Raw genomic sequence first — 19,180 nt, 5'->3', positions numbered from 1 at the left:
GTATTACATTTATGTGGAAATCTAACCAGGATCTATTAAAGTTTTTAACAACTGTTTTCTCTAACTTATTCTTTTTTTTTTAACTCCCTAAATATCAGGATGATGACTCATTTAATTTGCATAACAGCAATAGTACTCACCAAGAAAGGGATATAAATCGAAACTTTGATGAAAATGAAATTCCACAAGAGAATGGCAATGCCTCGGTAATTTCCCAACAGATCATTCGGTCTTCAACCTTCCCACAAACTGATGTTCTTTCAAGTTCACTTGAGGCAGAACACAGGTTAGTATTTATTTTTACAGTTTTTTCTCTGTGTTTTCTACGTCCAGGATTTTGATGTTATTATAGAGATGTTATGATTTATTTCTTATTGAAATATAATTTCAATTTGATTGAAATAATATTCAGTTTTATTGAAATATAATTTATATATCATGAATTTCACGTGTTTTTTAAATGTGCAATTCAGTGATTTTTTTGTATATTCAAAGTTGTGCAACTGTCATCACAATCTAATTTTAGAACATTTCCATCAACCCAGAAAGAAACCCCATGCTCACTTGCAGTTACTCCTCATTTTTACGCTCTGTACTAGGCAGCCACCAATCTACTTTGTATATCTATAGAGTTGCCTTTTCTGGATATTTTATATAAGTGGAATCATACAATATTTGGTCTTTTATGTCTGCCTTCTTTCACTTAGCATACTGTTTTCAAGGTTCATCCATGTTGTAAGCATTTCTTGCTCCGTCATTCCTTTTATTGCCAAATAGTACACTGAATGGTTTTACCACGTTTTGTTCATCAATTGATGGATACTACATTCTTTGTACTTTTTGAGTATTCTGGATAATGCTGCTATGAACATTCAGATACAAGTTTTTGTATGGATATGTTTTGATTTCTTATGGGTAGATACCTAGGAGTGGAATTGCTGCGACATATGCTTAACATTTTGACAAACTGCCAAACTGTTTTCTAAAATGACTACCATTTTACGTTCTCATCAGCAATTTATGCAGGTTCTAATTTCTTCATATTCTTGTCAACACTTGCTACCATCTGTCTTTTATTATAGTCATTGTAATGGATATGAAGTGGTATTTTTTTGTGGTTTTTAATATGCATTTCCCTAATGACTAAGTATTAGTGTCTTTTCGTGTACTTATTTGTTATTTGTATATCTTCTTTGGAGAAATATCTGTTGAAATCTTTGCTCGTTTTTAAATTGCATTATTTAGTTTTAAGAGTTCTTTTATAAGAGCTATTTAGATTTAAGTCCGTTATATTTGCAGATTTTTTTTTTTCCCCATTCGGTGAGTTCTTTTCAGTTTCTCAGTGGTGCCTTTTGAAACTCAGAAACTTAGTTTTGATGAAGTTATTTTATCAACTTTTTCCTTTTATTGCTTGTCAACATTTTTTGTGTGTTGTGAGGTAGAGGTCCAAATTCATCCTTTTCCAGGTGGATATCCATTTCTCCCAATATGTAGTTTATTTTGTTGTAAACTTTCAAGAGCACTTTCTGCTTCCATCATATAGTCTTAATATATTGTCTGAGAATTGAAAAGTATTCAAGTCTAGATTGGACTTTTGTATTTATTTTTCTTTGATTTTATGGTTAAGAACTGACGTTTTTGCAGAAAAGATTTCCTGTGGTTTTGAAATAAATCACATGGTTTAGCATCAGTACATGAAAGATTTGTGGACTTCTCAGTTCCTTTTGTGTGTGTGTGTTTGAATTAAGCACACTTTTACTGAAACTTAAGTTGTACAGAAATACACGGCAGCTGATTTAAGTCCAACCATGAAGGGAGAAATTGTGGCACCAAAACTTTTCCCTCCTTTGTCATGCATACTAGGATTAGTTTAGATTACTAGTCAGTCTACAGTTTTCATTTTTCTATGCATATTTGCATATTTTTGCAGTCTTTCAACATTAGATAGAATTTTTAAATGTTAGTCTCAATTCCTTTCTAATAACTGAAATATTATAACTATTAATGCAATTAAAATTATTTTATGCACTTGTATTGTCACATATTACTCTATAAGTGCTTTGTATAAACTGAATTTTTTTCCGCTAAAATTTTTTACACCCTCTAGGACCAGGCTCAGTTCGGACTGGTGCTCATTAATAGCCCAATTGATTGACTTGACTTTTTGTTTGATTTAATGCCAGTTCTCCTGGAAGTTCCTTTAATTCCAGGACACTGGGGAACTGGGTTATACCCACTGTGGAATAACTTTTTATAATTTCAACTTTTGTCTTCATTAAGAATCAAAGCTCCATGAGGACAGAAATTTTGTCCATTTTGTTTACTGCTGTATTCTAGTGCCTGGAACGGTGCATGACACATCACTCACTATGTGCTTAAATTTGTTAAATGAGTGAATGATGTAGCAGTTCCTCCAGTATTTTTTTATCTGCTCTGTAAAACTGTACTTATTTTGAGGGAGTATTTCTTTTACCTCAAATTTCTAAAATTCTAGTCTACATTTCTCCTACCCGTGAGATTTATAACCTTTATTAAAGATCCCTTTAAGTCCTTGTCTTTCTGGCCCAATTCATACATTATTCTTTATATCTATGATCATTTTTGTTCCCCCTTACCAAATCATATCCTGCTTGCTCTTTTAGATCTAGCTGTAATTATTGTATTTGAGAATCTAGGCATTTGTTTTGATTTTGTAATCCTCTTACACTAACTTGGACTATCTTTTGCCTAAAATAATTTATTGGGCTGATGATAAATGTGAATGTCCATTTGATGAGAGTTAATTTAGCTGGATTAATATGAACCTAACTTAACTAGGTAATATCTATAAATTCACTTGTTTGGGCAAACAAACTACCTTTTTTGTGCATTTAATATGAATGGATGAGTAACCACAGTTTTTATTCTCACTCACGTTGTGGATTTCCCCTGTACCTCGTAATATATTTTATGACTTGTGACCCTCAGATCTATAGGCCGAGTAATGACTGCAAAGTGATACCATGTAAAAAATAAAAGTAAATGTTAATTCATTTTTTAAAAGATAAGCATAAATAGAAATTCCAGTGTTTTTTCCCATCATTCTATTAGATCATCTTGTATCCCCCAGTTTGAAGCCACTCTTCTCTAGTCTGGATATAATTTGTGAAACGATTTCCCTATTGATGAAGATTTAGCTGTTCCCCTACCCCATTTCTTTCTCCCTCTCTCTCACTCTCTCTCCCTCCCTTCCTCCATCTCTTAAAATAATGCTGGTGTGAGCATCCTTGTATTCATATCCTTGAACATTGGTATAAGTGTGCATAGAGTAGATTACTAGGAATGAAGTTGACTGGTCAAATGGCACACATATTTAAAATAATCACATGCTGCACTGTTATCACCCAAAAATGTTCTGCTAATTTCCAATCTTACCAATAGTCGTTTAAGTATTTGTAGTCAGTTGGTAGAAAGGAAGAAAGCCTGTGCACAGAAAAGAAGTATACAAACAAAGCAGATATTCTAATGATAATAGAAGATGAGTTCTCTTATAGGAAGATACAGCATAGGCAATAAAAGATTATTATTTACCTATAGAATCTATTAAGGTTATAGTGAGAAAGTTGACACTTAATACGTTTTTGTTTTCATATTTCTGTTCAGTATTTTGTAGTAAAAGAAAGTTGAACCACACTTATTAGAAAATACTCTTATAACCCCTAATACCCCTAATGAATATTTTAACTATTTGATTATTATTTTTTAATCTGCATGCATATAGTTAGTGTAAGAAGCATTTTGGTGGTTTCTTTGATTTATGAAGACTCGTGGAAGAGAGACTTTAGTTCCATACTTTGACAGAGTTTGGTTCTCTGGTGACTACTAACAGGAGAAAATAGAATGGGATTCAGGAACTAAGCCAAATAGAACTGGAAGAAAACATCCTAAATTAGCATGAACTCTGTGGGGGAAGGCATGCTGCATAAAGAGATACCAATGATGACTACTTGAACGAATATTTCATAATATACATCTTTGTTTTGTTTTGTAACTTATTTTAACCCAAGATGCTGTAGATTATTTTGTGTAAATATTGCATATGCTGTGAAGAGATCCTGAGTCAGTAAAAGGAGGAAGTAAAGGTGCTGCTAATTTGGAACCATTTTAATTTAAATTTCTTATCTTGAATTTTCTTGACTCTTTAGTACAATGCATGTTTGTAAGTGCTCCAAAGACATACGTTAATGGAGTTTTTTGAGGTCACGAAGTAATGGCTTCTTTTAGATTTCAGGTTTTATTTCTCTCTGAAAATGGAGTGATACTTTCACATGGCTTCAGATTTTCTATAAACTATGTGATTCTGAAGTTATGTACATATTAAGTACTCATATTGGTTGAATTTAACAAATCTGGTATCAGTAATACAGTTCTCAAGGATGACAGTTCTTTTGTTCAAATATGCAAACTAAAAATCTGAAATGATCAGGCACATATATTATTCTTAGTTTTATTGTCAAATTTTAATATATCATTATAAGGTACTGAGGGTAGTTTCAACGTCAGAAGGATAGTTGTTACCTTAATATTTAGGCACCAAATGAATTAGTAGAAATGAATGCCAGAGAAATTCAAGGGTGTTTAGGGGTAAGAGAGCATTATGGCTTGAGTACCAGTCAGAAAGTTTTAATTGGGACATAAATTAAATGTTAAAGGGTGAGACATTGATATGCAAGGGTACCGGGTAGTCATTTTGGAAGAAGTTGGGGTGTGAAGGGATGTTTAAAGTTGAATACATACCTAGTTTGTTTAGGGGCGGTGAATGGAATATCTTGATAGGAGTGTAGAGTCCTTAATGAAATTAGAGATGACGCTGAAAAGACAGGGCCTTAGAGATCTCTTCATACTTACTCAACGCTTCAGATGAAGAAATGGGGAGGTGAAGAAATTGACCTGTGTCATATATGTGGTTTGTGATGGAGTAGGAATTATGACCCAGGTCTTCTAGTTCTAATCCTATGGTTTTTCTAATGTAAGGAATTTGAATTTGTGCTTATGGTGTTAAAGTTAAGCAGTTTGCTCTTTAGGAAGTGGGAAACCATTGAAAATACTTAGCAGAGAGTGGTAATTGTAGAAGTGGTATCAGGATGATTTGGTAATCATTTGAAAGAGAATGGGAGGAAATGCTAATGAAAAAGCTAAGCGCAGATCACTGTTACAATATATTGCTAATTGTAGGGAAAAGAGAAATACGCAGAGTATTTGTGGGGGCCTTTGGTGGGTGGTTTTTGGGGTTTTCTTTTTTTTTTTTTTTTTTTGAGGAAGGTTGGCCCTGAGCTAACATCTGTTGCCAATCTTCCTTCGTTTTTTTCCTCCCCCAAACCCTAATACGTTGTTGTGTATCCTACTTATAAGTCATTCTAGTTCTTCCATGTGGGATGCTGCCACAGCATGGCTTGATGAGCAGTGTGTAGGTCTACCCACAGGATCCAAACTGGGAAACCCTAGGCCGCCGAAGTGGAGCGCACAAACTTAACCACTCGGCCATGGGGCTGGCCCCAGAGTATTTGTTTTGAAAGTATTCCAGAAACAATTAACTTTTATAACCTCTGGAGAGAAGGAAAAGAGGAGAATGGACAGTTAGGAATATTTGTGTTTTATAACATTTGAAATAATTTGTTCCATCTGCATTATTGTTTAGTTAAGATTCAGTTTTTAAAAGTGAAACAGGTATAATTAAGGATCTAGCAAAAGCAGTTAGATTGTTTCACCAATCTAGATCTATAGACTCTGGACTATGTGGCATTGGAAATAGAAATGCCATTCCACAGGGAGGCTGTCTAGGTTAAAGAGTGAAGACAGTGCATTGGAAAAGAAAAATTAAATGATTGAAGGGAATGAGAAAGAGAGTAATTAGCAATGACTGTGACATTTTAGTCTAGAGACAGCAGAGTTTGGTGTAACATATACTAACTTGGGAGGTGGAAAACCAGAATTCTGTTTCCTTCTTTGCCATCAAGTAGTCAAGTTATTTTACCTTTGATTCTTCATCTGTAAAATATGATTAGAGTGTTAAATTTTATTCACAGTCTCTGAGCACTGATATTCTATGAGATTGTTTGAAAAAGGTATAAAAGTCTACAGAGGAACAATTTGTGACAGGCTCAAATTGAAAATAGGTGTAAATGATTAAGTGTAAATAGGAATAGGGGCTGGCCCTGTGGCCGAGTGGTTAAGTTCGTGCGCTCCGCTGCAAGCGGCCCAGTGTTTCGTTGGTTCGAATCCTGAGTGCGGACATGGCACTGCTCATCACACCACGCTGAGGCAGCGTCCCACATGCCACAACTAGAAGGACCCACAACCAAGAACATACAACTATGTACTGGGGGGCTTTGGGGAGAAAAAGGAAAAAAATAAAATCTTTAAAAAAAAAAAGTGTAAATAGGAATTATAGTTACTTAAGGGATGTAATTTTTTTTTTTAAAGTACAGTCAGACTAGTACAAGATATGTGGCCATATAAGAAGCAGAAACTGAAGTTATTGAGTCAAATGCAACAACTATAGCTACAGTGTTCACGTTTGCCCACCTAGAGAAAAGTGGTTGGATCGGATCCCTGTTAATCTTTTTAAGCTCTATTTTTCTAAGATGGAGGTTTGTTCTTTAAAAATTGGAAGGAAAAGAGAATAACCATATTAGTCATTTTACTTGCTTAGTTCCTGGTTGAGAACTTTTTGAAAAGTCGTCTTTTTGTTGTAGAACATATGTGTCTTTCAAATTGAATTGTGTGTTGAGGATGATGACTGGCATGCCAGTAAGAAGTGTTATCAATAGATAAATAAATTATAAAATGCAAGATAGGGTAAGATAGCCCAACCTTTTCTTTGCAAAGTAAAGACCTAATAAGTAGCTAAGACTATGATAGATTGTGGTGGCATTAAAGAAAATGGGGAGGAGTATTGCTTGTACTTTTAGTACAACTTTAGCAAATTTTCTTCAGTTTCTAGCCTAGAGAACCTCTGACACCAGAGGTAAAGCAACTAAGTAATTCATTCTGATCTTATTATCTAAGACAGTTTATTAAGCTTAATCTTACCTGTTTTTTCATTTTCAGAAAGATATTCAAAGCATAAACTCAGAAATCCTTTTTTATGTATTTTGGAGGACTTTGTGTAATGGATTATGTTTTCTTGCACACAGTAAAAATGGAATTATCCCACTTGGATGAAGCTCTAAATTAAATTTATTAATTTACTCCCTTCTTTTCAGATTGTTAAAGGAAATGGGCTGGCAAGAAGACAGCGAAAATGATGAAACATGTGCTCCCTTAACTGAGGATGAAATGAGAGAATTCCAAGTTATTAGTGAACAGGTAAGAAGACCTGAATCATACAAGTTTACTTTATATTGCCCTTCCTCAATCAGAACAGCATGGTATAACTAAGCATTGTCAGGGAGGGGTTTACACAGTTTATAGAAATTTATTAGATATCACACTATAGGTCAGAATTGCCTTTGTTTTAAACAGGTCTGCAGTGATGACTTCTTTAAATGTATGGGTGTTTAGTGCTTAGGAATTAGTGTGAACAATATGTCTGTGATTTGTCATTTTCCAGGCTTTTTTTTTTTTTTTTTTTAAATAGCTTGGTTATAAGAAATAGAAAGCGTCATTAGATCCCCAAATACCTTCATCTTTTATCCTTTTCCTTGCACAAGAATACGTCATATTCCAAAACATCTTGTTTTATGCCTCCCTATTTCATTTTTGAAAGAGTATTAGGAAATGTTTGATAGAATGTCAGGAAGTTGAGATATTTTTCCAAATCCATTATAATTTTTTTAAATAGTTCTGGTCATGCAGAAGTGATTTTCTACTTGGAGATGTTATAATTGATATTGTAATCTTAAAAACACCTCTTAAATGTTTTGAATGAAATCTTTGAGGAAATTAGGTTGACTTCATAATAAAATGGACTTGATCATCCTAATTTTAAATTCTTTAAGGGTGGATTTAATATATTGATTTTTTTCCACAGCAGTTTAAAAATCTGTCACAAAATAAGAAAATTTACCTTCTTAACCGTTTTTAAGTGTGCGGTTCCGTGACGCTAAGTACGTTCAGATTGTTGTGCAGCCATTAGCACTGTCCACCTCCAGAGCTCTTTTCATTTTGTAAAATTGAAACTGTGTGCCCATTAAACCATAACTCTTCATTCTCCACTCCCCCGCATCCTTTGAAATCGCCGGTCTGCTTTCTGTCTCTCTGAATTTGACTCTAGGTACCTCATAGAGGTTATATCATGCTGTATTTGTCCCTGTATTTGTCCTTTTGACTGGCTTATTTAACTTAGCGTAATGTCCTCAGGACTCATCTATGTAGCATGTATCAGAATTTCTTTCCTTTTCAAGGCTGAGCAATATTCTATTTAATGTATATACCACATTTTGTTTACCTGTTCATCCGTTGATAAGACACTTGGGTTGCTTCCACTTTTAGCTGTTGTGAATAATGCTTCTCTGAACATGGGTGTACAAATATCTTGAGTCCTTATTTTCAATTCTTTTGGATGTATACCTGGAAGTGGACTTGCTGGATCATATGGTCACCTATTTTTAACTTTTTGAGGAACAGCCATACTGTTTTTCTGTACTAGCTACACTATTTTACATTCTCACCAATGGTGCTTGAGAGTTCAAAATTTTTTTTTATAATATCCATTGCAATGAGTGTGAGCTGGGATCTCATAGTGGTTTTGATTTGCATTTTCCTCTTAATAGTGATGTCGAGCATCTTTTCATGTGCTTATTGGTCATTTGTATATCTTCTTTGGAGAAACGTCTATTCAAGTCCTTTGCCTATTTTTCAATTGGATTATTTGAGTTCTGGTACTACTTTATATATTCTGGATATGAACCTCTTATCACATGTGTGATGTGCAAATATTTTCTCCTATTCTGTAGTTTTCCTTTTCACTCTGTTGATTGTGTCCTTTGATGCATAGAGGTTTTAAATTTTGGTATAGTCCAATTTATCTATTTTTTTGCCTCTGCTATTGTCGTCATAACCAAGAAATCATTGCCAAATCTAATGTCACGAAGCTTTCCCCCTGTTTTTTCCTAAGTGTTTTCTAGTTTTAGTTCTTACATTTAGGTCTTTGATCCATTTTGAGTTAATTTTTGTACATGGTGTAAGGCAAGGGTCCAACTTCATTCTTTTGCATGTGGATATCCCTTTCTCCCAATACTGTTTGTTGAAAGACTATCTTTTCTCCATTGAGTGGTATTGGCACCCTTGTCAAAAATCTTTGGATTATATTTCCAAGGGTTTATTTTTAGGCTTTCTGCTCTATTGGTCTTTATGTCTATTTTTTTGTTTTTTGTTTTTGCTGAGGAAGATTAGCCATGAGCTAACATCTGTGCCACTCTTCCTCTATTTTATATATGGGTTGCTGCCACAGCATGGCTGATGAGTGGTATAGGTCCATGCCTGGGATCCGAGCCCATGAACCTGGGCCACCAAAGTGCAGCGTGCCAAACTTAACCACTAGGCCGCAGGTCCGGCCCCCCTTTTTGTCTGTTTTTATGGCAGTACCACACTGTTTTTATTACTGCATTTCTGTAGGGAATTTAGAAATCAGGAAATATGAAACCTCCAACTTTGTTCTTCTTTTTAAAGATTGTTTTGGCTGTCTGGAATCCTTGAGATTCCATATGAATTTTAGGATGGGTTTTTCTATTTCTGCAAAAAATACCTTTGGGATTTTGATGATAGAGATTGCATTGAATCTATAGATTGCTTTGGGTAGTATTTGCATCTTAACAGTATTGAGTTGCCTAATCCATGATTATGGGATGTCTTTGCACTTAATGGTGTTTTGTTTCACCATCGTTTTTTAATTTTCAGTTTAGAAGTCTTTTGCCTTCTGGGTTAAGTTTATTCCTTACACTTATTCCTTAGTATTTCATTTTTTTTAATGCTGTTATAAATAGAAGTGTTTAAATTATTCAGAAGTTTCTAGCAAGCCATGTTATTTTTCACAAATGGTTCTGAAGCTGATGACAGATAATAGTTTTGAAGGATTTTTATCATGTTTATTGTATAATTTACATGCAAAAAATTCACTTAAAGCACACAGTTGGATGAATTTTGAAAAATATGTACAGTTGTATAATCATCATCCCCACAAGCTTCTCATTGTCTCCCTTTGCATTCAATCCTTTCACTCCCAGCTCCAGCCCGTGACAGACACTGATTTGTTCTCTGTCCCTATAGTTTTGCCTTTCTAGAATGTTTTCATAATTAAATCACACACTGTATAGTCGTAGATCTGACTGCTTTCATGCTTTTGAAACTCACCCTTGTTTGGTGAGTAGTAGTCCAGTGTATGGGTTTACCAGTTTGTGTATCTATTTGAAGGATTTGATTTGAATCAGAAGAAAGGCATCAAGAGAAATCCATCAGGTACCATTACCATAAGGTAGTAGTTCTAAGGAAAGCATAATATTGTCTAAGATAATTGGGTTTAAAACCTTGTGGTGACTGGGGCAGGTAGATAAAACCCTACTGATAATAAAAAAACTGATATAAGAATTTTGTGCATATTATGGGTTGGAGAGCAATGGCATGTAAATACAATGTCCATATTTTTCTGAACTAATGATAAAGACATGGATATATGTTAATGATGACATGTCATTTGACATTTAGATGCTTGAAAAATCATTAGAGCCCGATGATGTTTATAAAAGGATTTATATGACAGAGGAGAATCTGAGTCCAAACTCCTCTCTTCAATTCAGCAGACATTTATTGAGTGTTCATTATGCCCAGGATATTACAGAGTTTGCAGAGATGAACTCCTTCATGGGGCTAACAGTTCAATGAAGGTAGTTAGATTCCCATATAAAGCAGAATGTGATAGCAGTTTTTAAAATGTTTAAGGTGAGACAGGAGAGAGAAAGTGTCATGGCAAATTTATCAGATGTTTTTTGGGTGTCTCCTACATGCCAGCCCCTGTTCTGTAAAGCTGGGAAAAACACAAAAATGTTTCCCACATAGAACTTAGATTCTTGTGATTAATCTAGAGATTAATTCCAGTTGCAGTGATCTGGAAAAGCATAATTGAGGAATTAAATTTAAATTGGCCTTTGACAGGTAAGATGAGGAAATGACATTCCTGGTGAAAGGAGAGAACAGAAGCAAAACGTAAGGGTATAGGATATGCTGGGGTTTACAGTGGCTGGAGCATGGGGTACATAGTTTTTAATGAAAGATTATGATAACAGTAGTAGGTAGACTCGGTCCTTTACCCTGGAGAATGCTAGTTTATGCATGTTATCCAGCTGTAGTTATTAATAACAAGTGCTTGCTTTCATTCTCAAAAGTGTGGTAGTTTGAATAAATTACATGGCCTCCCTCATTTGAACTAACATTATGTGAGCCCTTAATACCCTTTAGGTATTGTGCTAAGTGCATTTTTGTAGCATTTGTATGAAGTAGGTAATAGTATTACTCCTGCTGTATAGATGATGAACCTAAGGCTCTTAGAGGTTACGTAATTTTTTGTAGGTCATACAGTTTATCAGTAGTGGAGCTGGAAGTTAAGCCCAAGTCTGGCTGACTTCATAGCCTGTGCCTTTAACTATGATAGAAAGTTGGAAAAATATATTGTGGTGATATTATGAAGATCTTTGTATGTCATATCAGGAGTATAAGTTATGTTCTGTGATAGGAAACCTTTGGAGGTTTTTTTTTAAGGGGTGTGAAACGATCATTATTTGTCCATGAGGAAGTACTGGTATGGTGTAAAGTGTACTTTGGAAGACGAGAGAAAGGGTGACTAGTTTGGAATGTATTTTAATAATTAGGGGCTGGATAAATGAGGGCCCAAAGTAGAGAAATGACAGTGAAAAATGAGTCTTGAGAAGAGTAACAGTTCTGAAATAGAATCAGCGGGATTTTGAAAGTTCAACCTGTGGGACTGATAATTATATTATTGTTATAAAGAGGAATACAGACGGAGGAGCTGGTTTTTAGGAGGATTTTTTTTTAAAACATAGTAAGTTAGATGTTCTTGGAGATGGTGCAAGCATTTAGAGAAATCAGAGATAAAGATTTAGATTTGGTTTTTATCAAAATTCTCCACAGCAGATTTCAAGCTATGGAAAGATTAGGTGGCATTGGATGATAAGTCATGTGAAGCAAGGATAGAACTTTGGGGGATAGGAAAAGTGTACCTTTAAAAAGAGGGGCAGGAAGGGGCTGGCCCCGTGACCGAGTGGTTAAGTTTGTGGACTCTGCTTCAGTGGCCTGGGGTTTCACTGCTTCGGATCCTGGGTGCGGACATGGCACTGCTTATCAGGCCATGTTGAGGCGGTGTCCCACATGCCACAATTAGAAAGACCAACAACTAAAAAAATATATACGACTGTATTCTGGGGGGATTTCAGGAGAAAGAGCAGGAAAAAAATAAAAAATAAAGATTAGCAACAGTTGTTAACTCAGGTGCCAATCTTTAAAAAAACAAAAAAAGAGGGTTGGGGGTATTTGTAAGCATCACAGTGGCTGAGAACACCAGAGGCGGATACATGGTTTTTCTCAGTAAAGAGATAAGAGCTCATTTGTTCAAAGTGAAGGGAGGTAGCTTAAATTTTAGAATTTAGGTAGAAAAGAAAATCTGCTGTGGAAAATAGGGAATTTAAATAGGGATGGAAAAAGGAAAATTGAAACCTAAGACCCTAGACTTGTTATTTCTGGTTTGTCAAGGTCTATAACAAACAAAAGTAGCTATGATGTAAGTAGCTCTTTGGATTTGGATTTTATCTTAATCCTAATCCTCATAATTAAAAAAAGCCTCTAGAATATGAAACCGATAGTTCCAAATATTAAATTATTATATAGCTGATTTGGTCTTATATAAGATTATATTTAGAGATTTTGATGAAAATTACCAGAGTCTCAAACATTTTTCATAAAAGAAGTTCAAAAGGCCAGAGTTAATAGAGTTTATGTATGTTATCATTATTAATTTAACTTAATTTTGTATCTTAAAATTGTTCCTAATTTGGTCCATCCAACCCCCCCCCCCCCCCCATGTGATCTTTGGACCCAATTCTTGTTTGTTACCATACTAACCCTTTAGTTCTGATTTCTTGTTTTCGAAACTAGAAGACTGTTCATTTTCCATTATCTTAATCTCGGTGGTTAAGCAAAGAGCTCTATTTGATTTTGTTACTTAGTGTACCTTACTTGAATACTACTTACTTACTGGAATAGTTTATATTCTACTTATTCTTACTACTCACAAAATATGAGTATAGCAGATTCTGGGGTGTGTTAATAGCCCAGTTAGAGCAGAGTAATAAAAATAACAGCTATAGCTTAATGGTTGCTGATTATATTCTGGGCAGCATCAGGGTATTTTTACAATTTTCACTTAAGGAAGTGAAAATTTGTAAAGATACCTTAATAAGTGACGATGGAGTTAGGATTTACACCTACCCTGTCTGGATCCAATATCTGTGCTCTTTCCACTATTCTAATACTACATACTATATATTTTTTTTTCATAGTGGTTTGGTGGTTGGTAAATGTGGTTCTCCCAAACTTTGTTAGATAAGTTGGGTCAGTTAGTTATATCTACCTAATTTTTCAGAAAGGATACGATAATCTAGAATTTTCAGGGTAGGATACAATTTTATTAACTTTATTGTATTTGTGGCTACATTTAATTATTATAGCCTTTTAATTTGTAAGTAACTTTTGGAGAATAGTTTGTTTATTTAATTTATTTATTTTTGACATTTTAGTTACAGAAGAATGGTCTGAGGAAAAATGGTATTTTGAAAAATGGCCTGATCTGTGACTTCAAGTTTGGACCCTGGAAAAACAGCACTTTCAAACCCACTATTGAGAATGATGACACAGAGACAAGTAGCAGTGACACATCGGATGACGACGATGTGTGAAGGATTTCCTAACAGCTTTAGAAATTTTAGTGTGATACATCTCTCATACAGTTTGGGGTGAATTGTAAAAATGAAGAACTATAATTTATGTAGTAAAATACCCCATTAGAAGATGATTTTTTTGGGGGACTTCAATATGAAGAAAACCAAGAATGTTGTGTTGGGCTGTGTTGAACATTATTTCTTTGTAAATGAATGTTGTAGAAATGAGGACTTTGGTTGATCCAACATTGACTTTCTTCATCACTGCAGCATTTCTCTGACTAGCAATGTGACGATGTAACAAATGAGATTTTCTCATTTAATAATAAAAAATTGTGTAATGTTTTGCAAAGCTTCTGTCTTAAAATGTCCAGGTCTTAAGAAAAAAGGCAGCTTACACTGTTTGCTTGCAGAGTCATATCTTTTTCGTACAATGGAAATCCTCAAGTCCACTTTGTGCGCCCCCCCCAGCCCTGCTCTTGCCCCCACTCCCCCTCCCCCCCAAAAGGACAATGTAGCATGTTGGCTAAAACTGGAGCAAAGTGCACTAAAACATTAATTTCCTGAACGCAACTGTATACTAGTCACCTTTTAAAACATAAATTGCTCTTTAGCCATTTGTAGTTCAGTAAATGTTACAGGAAAGACTTGCCACACTTTCTTCCAAATTTTAAGAGATGATTTTCAAGAGCTTTATTTGGGTATGTTGTCAGACCAGGATTTTCAGAGTTGATGGAAAAAGAGTCTTGTGGGAAAACTTATTTTGATAAATTATTACACATGCAGAAAAACTGATCACACTGACTGGATCTGTCCACAACATGGAAAATAAACTGGATTTTCAGAATATTGTCGTTCTCTGTAGTGTTCAAGGTATTGGTCTCTAAACACAATGTGCTTTATTCACTGATTAAAACCAAGTTATACTTTATTAAAGATGCTGATTACTTTCTGAGTTTAGAAAAAGAAAGCTATGGAAAATAACCTTTTTATTATCAACTGCTTAACAAGTTTATTAAATGAATGAATGTTAAAACAACCACTTTATTTTTTATTTGCACATTAATTTTAGAATTATTTCTGTTTTACTGCTGATTGGAAGAGTAATTTGGCTCTATACCTTTGTATTTTGATTTTTCTGGTTTTGTTGACCTGCGTTTGCTTTTACTTCCACCATCCCACTCCCATGTTTAAATATGTTGTAATTGTAAATAGTATGATCTCCAGAGCAAAAATGTTTTACATTTTATGTCAGATTGAGCTAATCCTCAGAGTTTCCTTTTTTTAAAAATTGTTTTTTAAGAAGGCTGCAGTATTTTTGTTGTTTCCACCTCAATATCTTGCCAGATTCCCAGCTTTCACCAGAAGCTAGATTTTTTTTCATGTTGAGACTGGTGGCATTGGAGAAATTGAAACAAAAATAACACAGTTTCATCCCCACAAAATTTATGGGGATGAGTTAGAGTGGTAACAAATTATTAAGTGTATCTTAATTTTTTTAAGTAGACTTTTATTGTATGTCACAAGTCAGTCCAATCACTTAATGTTAAATGTAGCATTAGCCAGAAAGAACCTAAAGTATGTTTTGACAAAGTTCTGTCTGTATCACATATTGAATGTTTTTGGACTCTTAGATTGCACTATTTGGTTAATAGATTAATGAAATCTATCAGATACAAATTGTATTTGCTAATCCAAGCTAGAAGGGACCTGAGAAATGTAGTTTACATTTAAAGTCTACCTTATTGTGTGTTCTAAATAGCTTTCAGAAAAAATTCTGTAATTTTTTATTTTTCTGGCACCGTAATTCTTTGGCCTGAATTCCCATTTATCAGCAGTTAAGTAATGTTTATTGTGCATCCATGCATTGTGGTATGGAATGTGTTTAGTAGTTTACCTTTTATAAACTTGGTGAGGTACAGTGTTATCGTTACTCTATGTATTAAATGATAGTATTAACAAGTTTGGTTATTGAGGGGGTGGAGCCATGCAAATATTTGATAGAACTGTTAAAGCTTAGCATAATTTTAATTTGCTGTCTAAATAATGGGTAGCTGGTAAAGAGTTTGGTTTATATTGTTTGAAAGGGAGCCCACAACTACAGAAACTAGTTAAATTGTACATCCAGTGTGCAGTTGCTGAACTGAGAAATAGTCCATGGAAGTCTGGAAAAAAAAGTACTTTTGGCTGCTTCAAAGTCAGTTTCTCTGCAGCAGATTCTTTTTACAAACCACTTCATTGAAGTATAATTGACAAACTACATATTTAAAGTATATAATTTGATAAGCTTTGACTTGTGAAACCATCATTGCAGTCAAGGTAGTGAACATAGCTGTCATCTCCAAAAGTCTTTTGGTGTTGCCTCCTGTGTACTCCTTCCCCCTTACTACTACGCCCCTCCCCCCAGCATTTTTTTTCTTTTTGGTATAAAATGCAATTAATGAGCAAAATTCTTATGGTAATGGGTTTAAAATAGCATTTCAAACCTTGTATCATTTATTTTTTATTAAGATAAGGATTAGGATAATTTTTATTTCCATAAATATATTTCCATTAAAGTTGAAATAGATACAGAAGTGTTAACCTAAAAAAGTCATTGATTTGATAACAGATTTATATTAACAATTAAAATTCAGTATGTTAAAGGGCCTGGTATCAAAACAAATATGTTTAGTTGCTTTCGCTAGTGATTATGTGTACTGTTGTTAGAATGTGGTTATATAAACATTTTAAACTTATTTAGGAATATGTCATAAATGACTTGTTTTTCACCAAAAAACCCCCCATAATTTAACCTGACATGAGAGTCTATTTGGATGCTCCATAATCTCTTACAAACTTTTTATAAAAGATGTTTTATTAAAAAGTGCTTTTATTAGAATCTAGATACTTGGATTAGAAAGGCACGCACTTGTGAAATTTTTCTGTAAAGCGAGACTTTTATTTTGGCTTACACGATAAATTTAAGAATATACTAGTAGAACTTTTAAAAGGATGCCACTAATTGAGAGCTGGATATTTTGACTTTTTTTTGGACGGTTTTGTTTCTGGAGGTGGTTATGGTTATTTGGCTGTTGGGGAGGGGTGAGCAGGACATTTCAAGCAATGGCAAAATCCCTAAAAGCCTCGAAGTGCTACAGAGAAGCTTCAGGGATTGTGTTTTGCTACTTAATGTTACTATTTCCTTGCCTTAGGGTGAATGCTAGAACTTAACAAAAGTGATGGAGCTCCAAAGAGAGCTGTGGTGGTTTTAATAGACAATTATAGGCACTTTGGGACACATGGACCTGAGAAGTTTATAGTTAAGGGGTTGGGAATGCGTAATTCAGTAATTACCTACTTTAAAAGGTTTTGTAATTGTGAATTTTTCTTGTTTGCTTATGAGACATAACTTGTGCAATTAGTGACCTGCTGGCATTTAATTTTTCCTCTAAATTCACTGCACCTACCCTTATGTAGTATTTGTTTTGTAGAAACCTAATCTGGCACAATGATTGAAGCTTATAATGTGTCAAATCGTTAGGTCTGTTGGAAGGTCACTGCTGTGGCGTGGTCAATGCAGCAGTGTCCCAACTCTTGGTATATGTAAGAGCTGTAGTGGTTCCCAAACTTGTCTCCACATTGGCGTCACTGGAGAGCTTCAAAATGGTGATTCTAATATATTGACATGCAGTATGGTGGAAATAGTCACACCTGTATTTTGAAACCTGGCTTTTCCCCTTCTGAGCTGTGACCTTAATCCAGATACTTAACCTCCCCAGACATTAATATCTATTCCATAGAGTTAATTGTGAGGATAAAAAGAATCATGAAGAGCATCTGGTGTAAATCCTGGGCAAGTAGTAGGTGTTCCATAAATTAGCTGTTATTTCACCGCTGTTAACACCATGTTATTCAACAGGAACTCCAGTAGAGTGTAGTACGTATTCTTTAAATTACATATTAAAGAGGTAGATATTATTCTAAATGGTTATATATGGTGTGAAACATCTGGTTGAGTTCTTGCAGAGAATTAAAACTGCTGTTTCATCTCTGTTTCATTTATTTGGCCTTATGCTCATTTATGAACTGAGCTTGATCTGATTTATATAATCTTTAAAGTGAGGTTTACTAGTTTCCTGAAATGTAATCATTGAACTTTAATGGTAAATCATATTTTTGTGAACTAATTGCAAATATGGACTTTAGTGCTTTCCAATCTTTAAAAATGGAATTGCCTCAACAGCTGTTAGCTCAGGGTGAATCTTTCCCAGCAAAAAAAAAAAAAAGAAAGAAAAAATACGGTTGCCTCCAATGGTCACATCATTTCATGATATTTGTGGAGATAATTCTAAGCTGGAGTTTGACTTGCTACCTCCACTCCATTTCTCTGAAAATTTTTTCCTTTTTCTGGGATGCTAAATATGAACAGAGATAATGGGCTGGAGAATTGTGTTGAGAGGGAGAGAACTTTTCTTTTAGCTAATTACCCTTTTTAAATGGGCACTCTGTTATAGAGCAAGCTCACTAGGTCTAGGTGACATTGCTGGCTTAAGAAAATTAGATAATAGCTGCCAGCTTTTGTGTAAGAGGTTTATGATTCTGTAATAGCATTTTTTTCTTAGATGTTAGAGTGTGCCTTTAGGATAGAGTATACTTTGTTGTCATAGCTTTAATGCCATTTTAATGTGGTTTTCTTTGATGACTGGAGAAAAGAGCAAAATAGCAATTGGTTTACCCAATGATATTTCCCTTCAATTAGTCTGAATACTGTAATAACCAGGTGCAATTGCTTTATAAGTTGATTTGATGAAGTGAGAAGTATAATTTTATTTGGAGTGAGTACTTTCCCCTCAAATTTGGAATTACTGTCTTGACAATGTTTAGCGTTTTAAAAATTATCTTGGTGAAATGAGTTGTAGAGTGAGTCATTTGGCAGAGCAGATAAAACCTGACTCCTGAGAAGTAAGGAGTAAAGGGACTATCTCTATGCCCAAATAGAGGCATAGTCTTCATGCCACCTATTAAGATACCTGCTACTTCCTTCGGGGGGATTTTTTTCTAAATTGGATGTTAGCGAACTTTCTATAAAGGGGAGATAGTAAATATTTTAGGCCGTATAGTCTCTGTTACAACTACTCAGTTCTGCTTTTATAGCATGAAACCAGCCATAGTCAATATAAATGAACGATGTGTCTGTGTTCCAGTAAAACTGACCAGCTGGGCCCAGTAGTTTGCTGATCCTTTTTCTAAATCTTAAGGACCAAGCCTTTGGA

At 34.6% G+C, this 19,180-nt stretch overlaps 1 protein-coding gene across 4 annotated transcripts in view; it reads left to right on the top strand.

Moving 5' to 3' along the window:
* Nucleotides 1-14,277, top strand: part of GPBP1 (GC-rich promoter binding protein 1) — a 94,177-nt gene extending 79,900 nt beyond the window's left edge. For all 4 annotated transcript variants that reach the window (XM_046671480.1, XM_046671478.1, XM_046671481.1 and 1 more), the window contains 3 exons: nucleotides 99-286; nucleotides 7,245-7,347; nucleotides 13,785-14,277. In XM_046671480.1, coding sequence (XP_046527436.1) covers nucleotides 99-286; nucleotides 7,245-7,347; nucleotides 13,785-13,943 — 450 coding nt within the window. In that variant the 3' untranslated portion in view covers nucleotides 13,944-14,277. The remainder of the gene's footprint in view (nucleotides 1-98; nucleotides 287-7,244; nucleotides 7,348-13,784) is intronic.
* Nucleotides 14,278-19,180: the final 4,903 nt, after the last annotated feature.

The sequence above is a fragment of the Equus quagga genome, chromosome 9 (assembly GCF_021613505.1).
Source record: "Equus quagga isolate Etosha38 chromosome 9, UCLA_HA_Equagga_1.0, whole genome shotgun sequence".
NCBI classification, from domain to species: domain Eukaryota; kingdom Metazoa; phylum Chordata; class Mammalia; order Perissodactyla; family Equidae; genus Equus; species Equus quagga.
The sequence above is the reverse complement of the archived record's forward strand: the minus strand, read 5'-3'. Positions and strand labels throughout refer to the sequence as shown.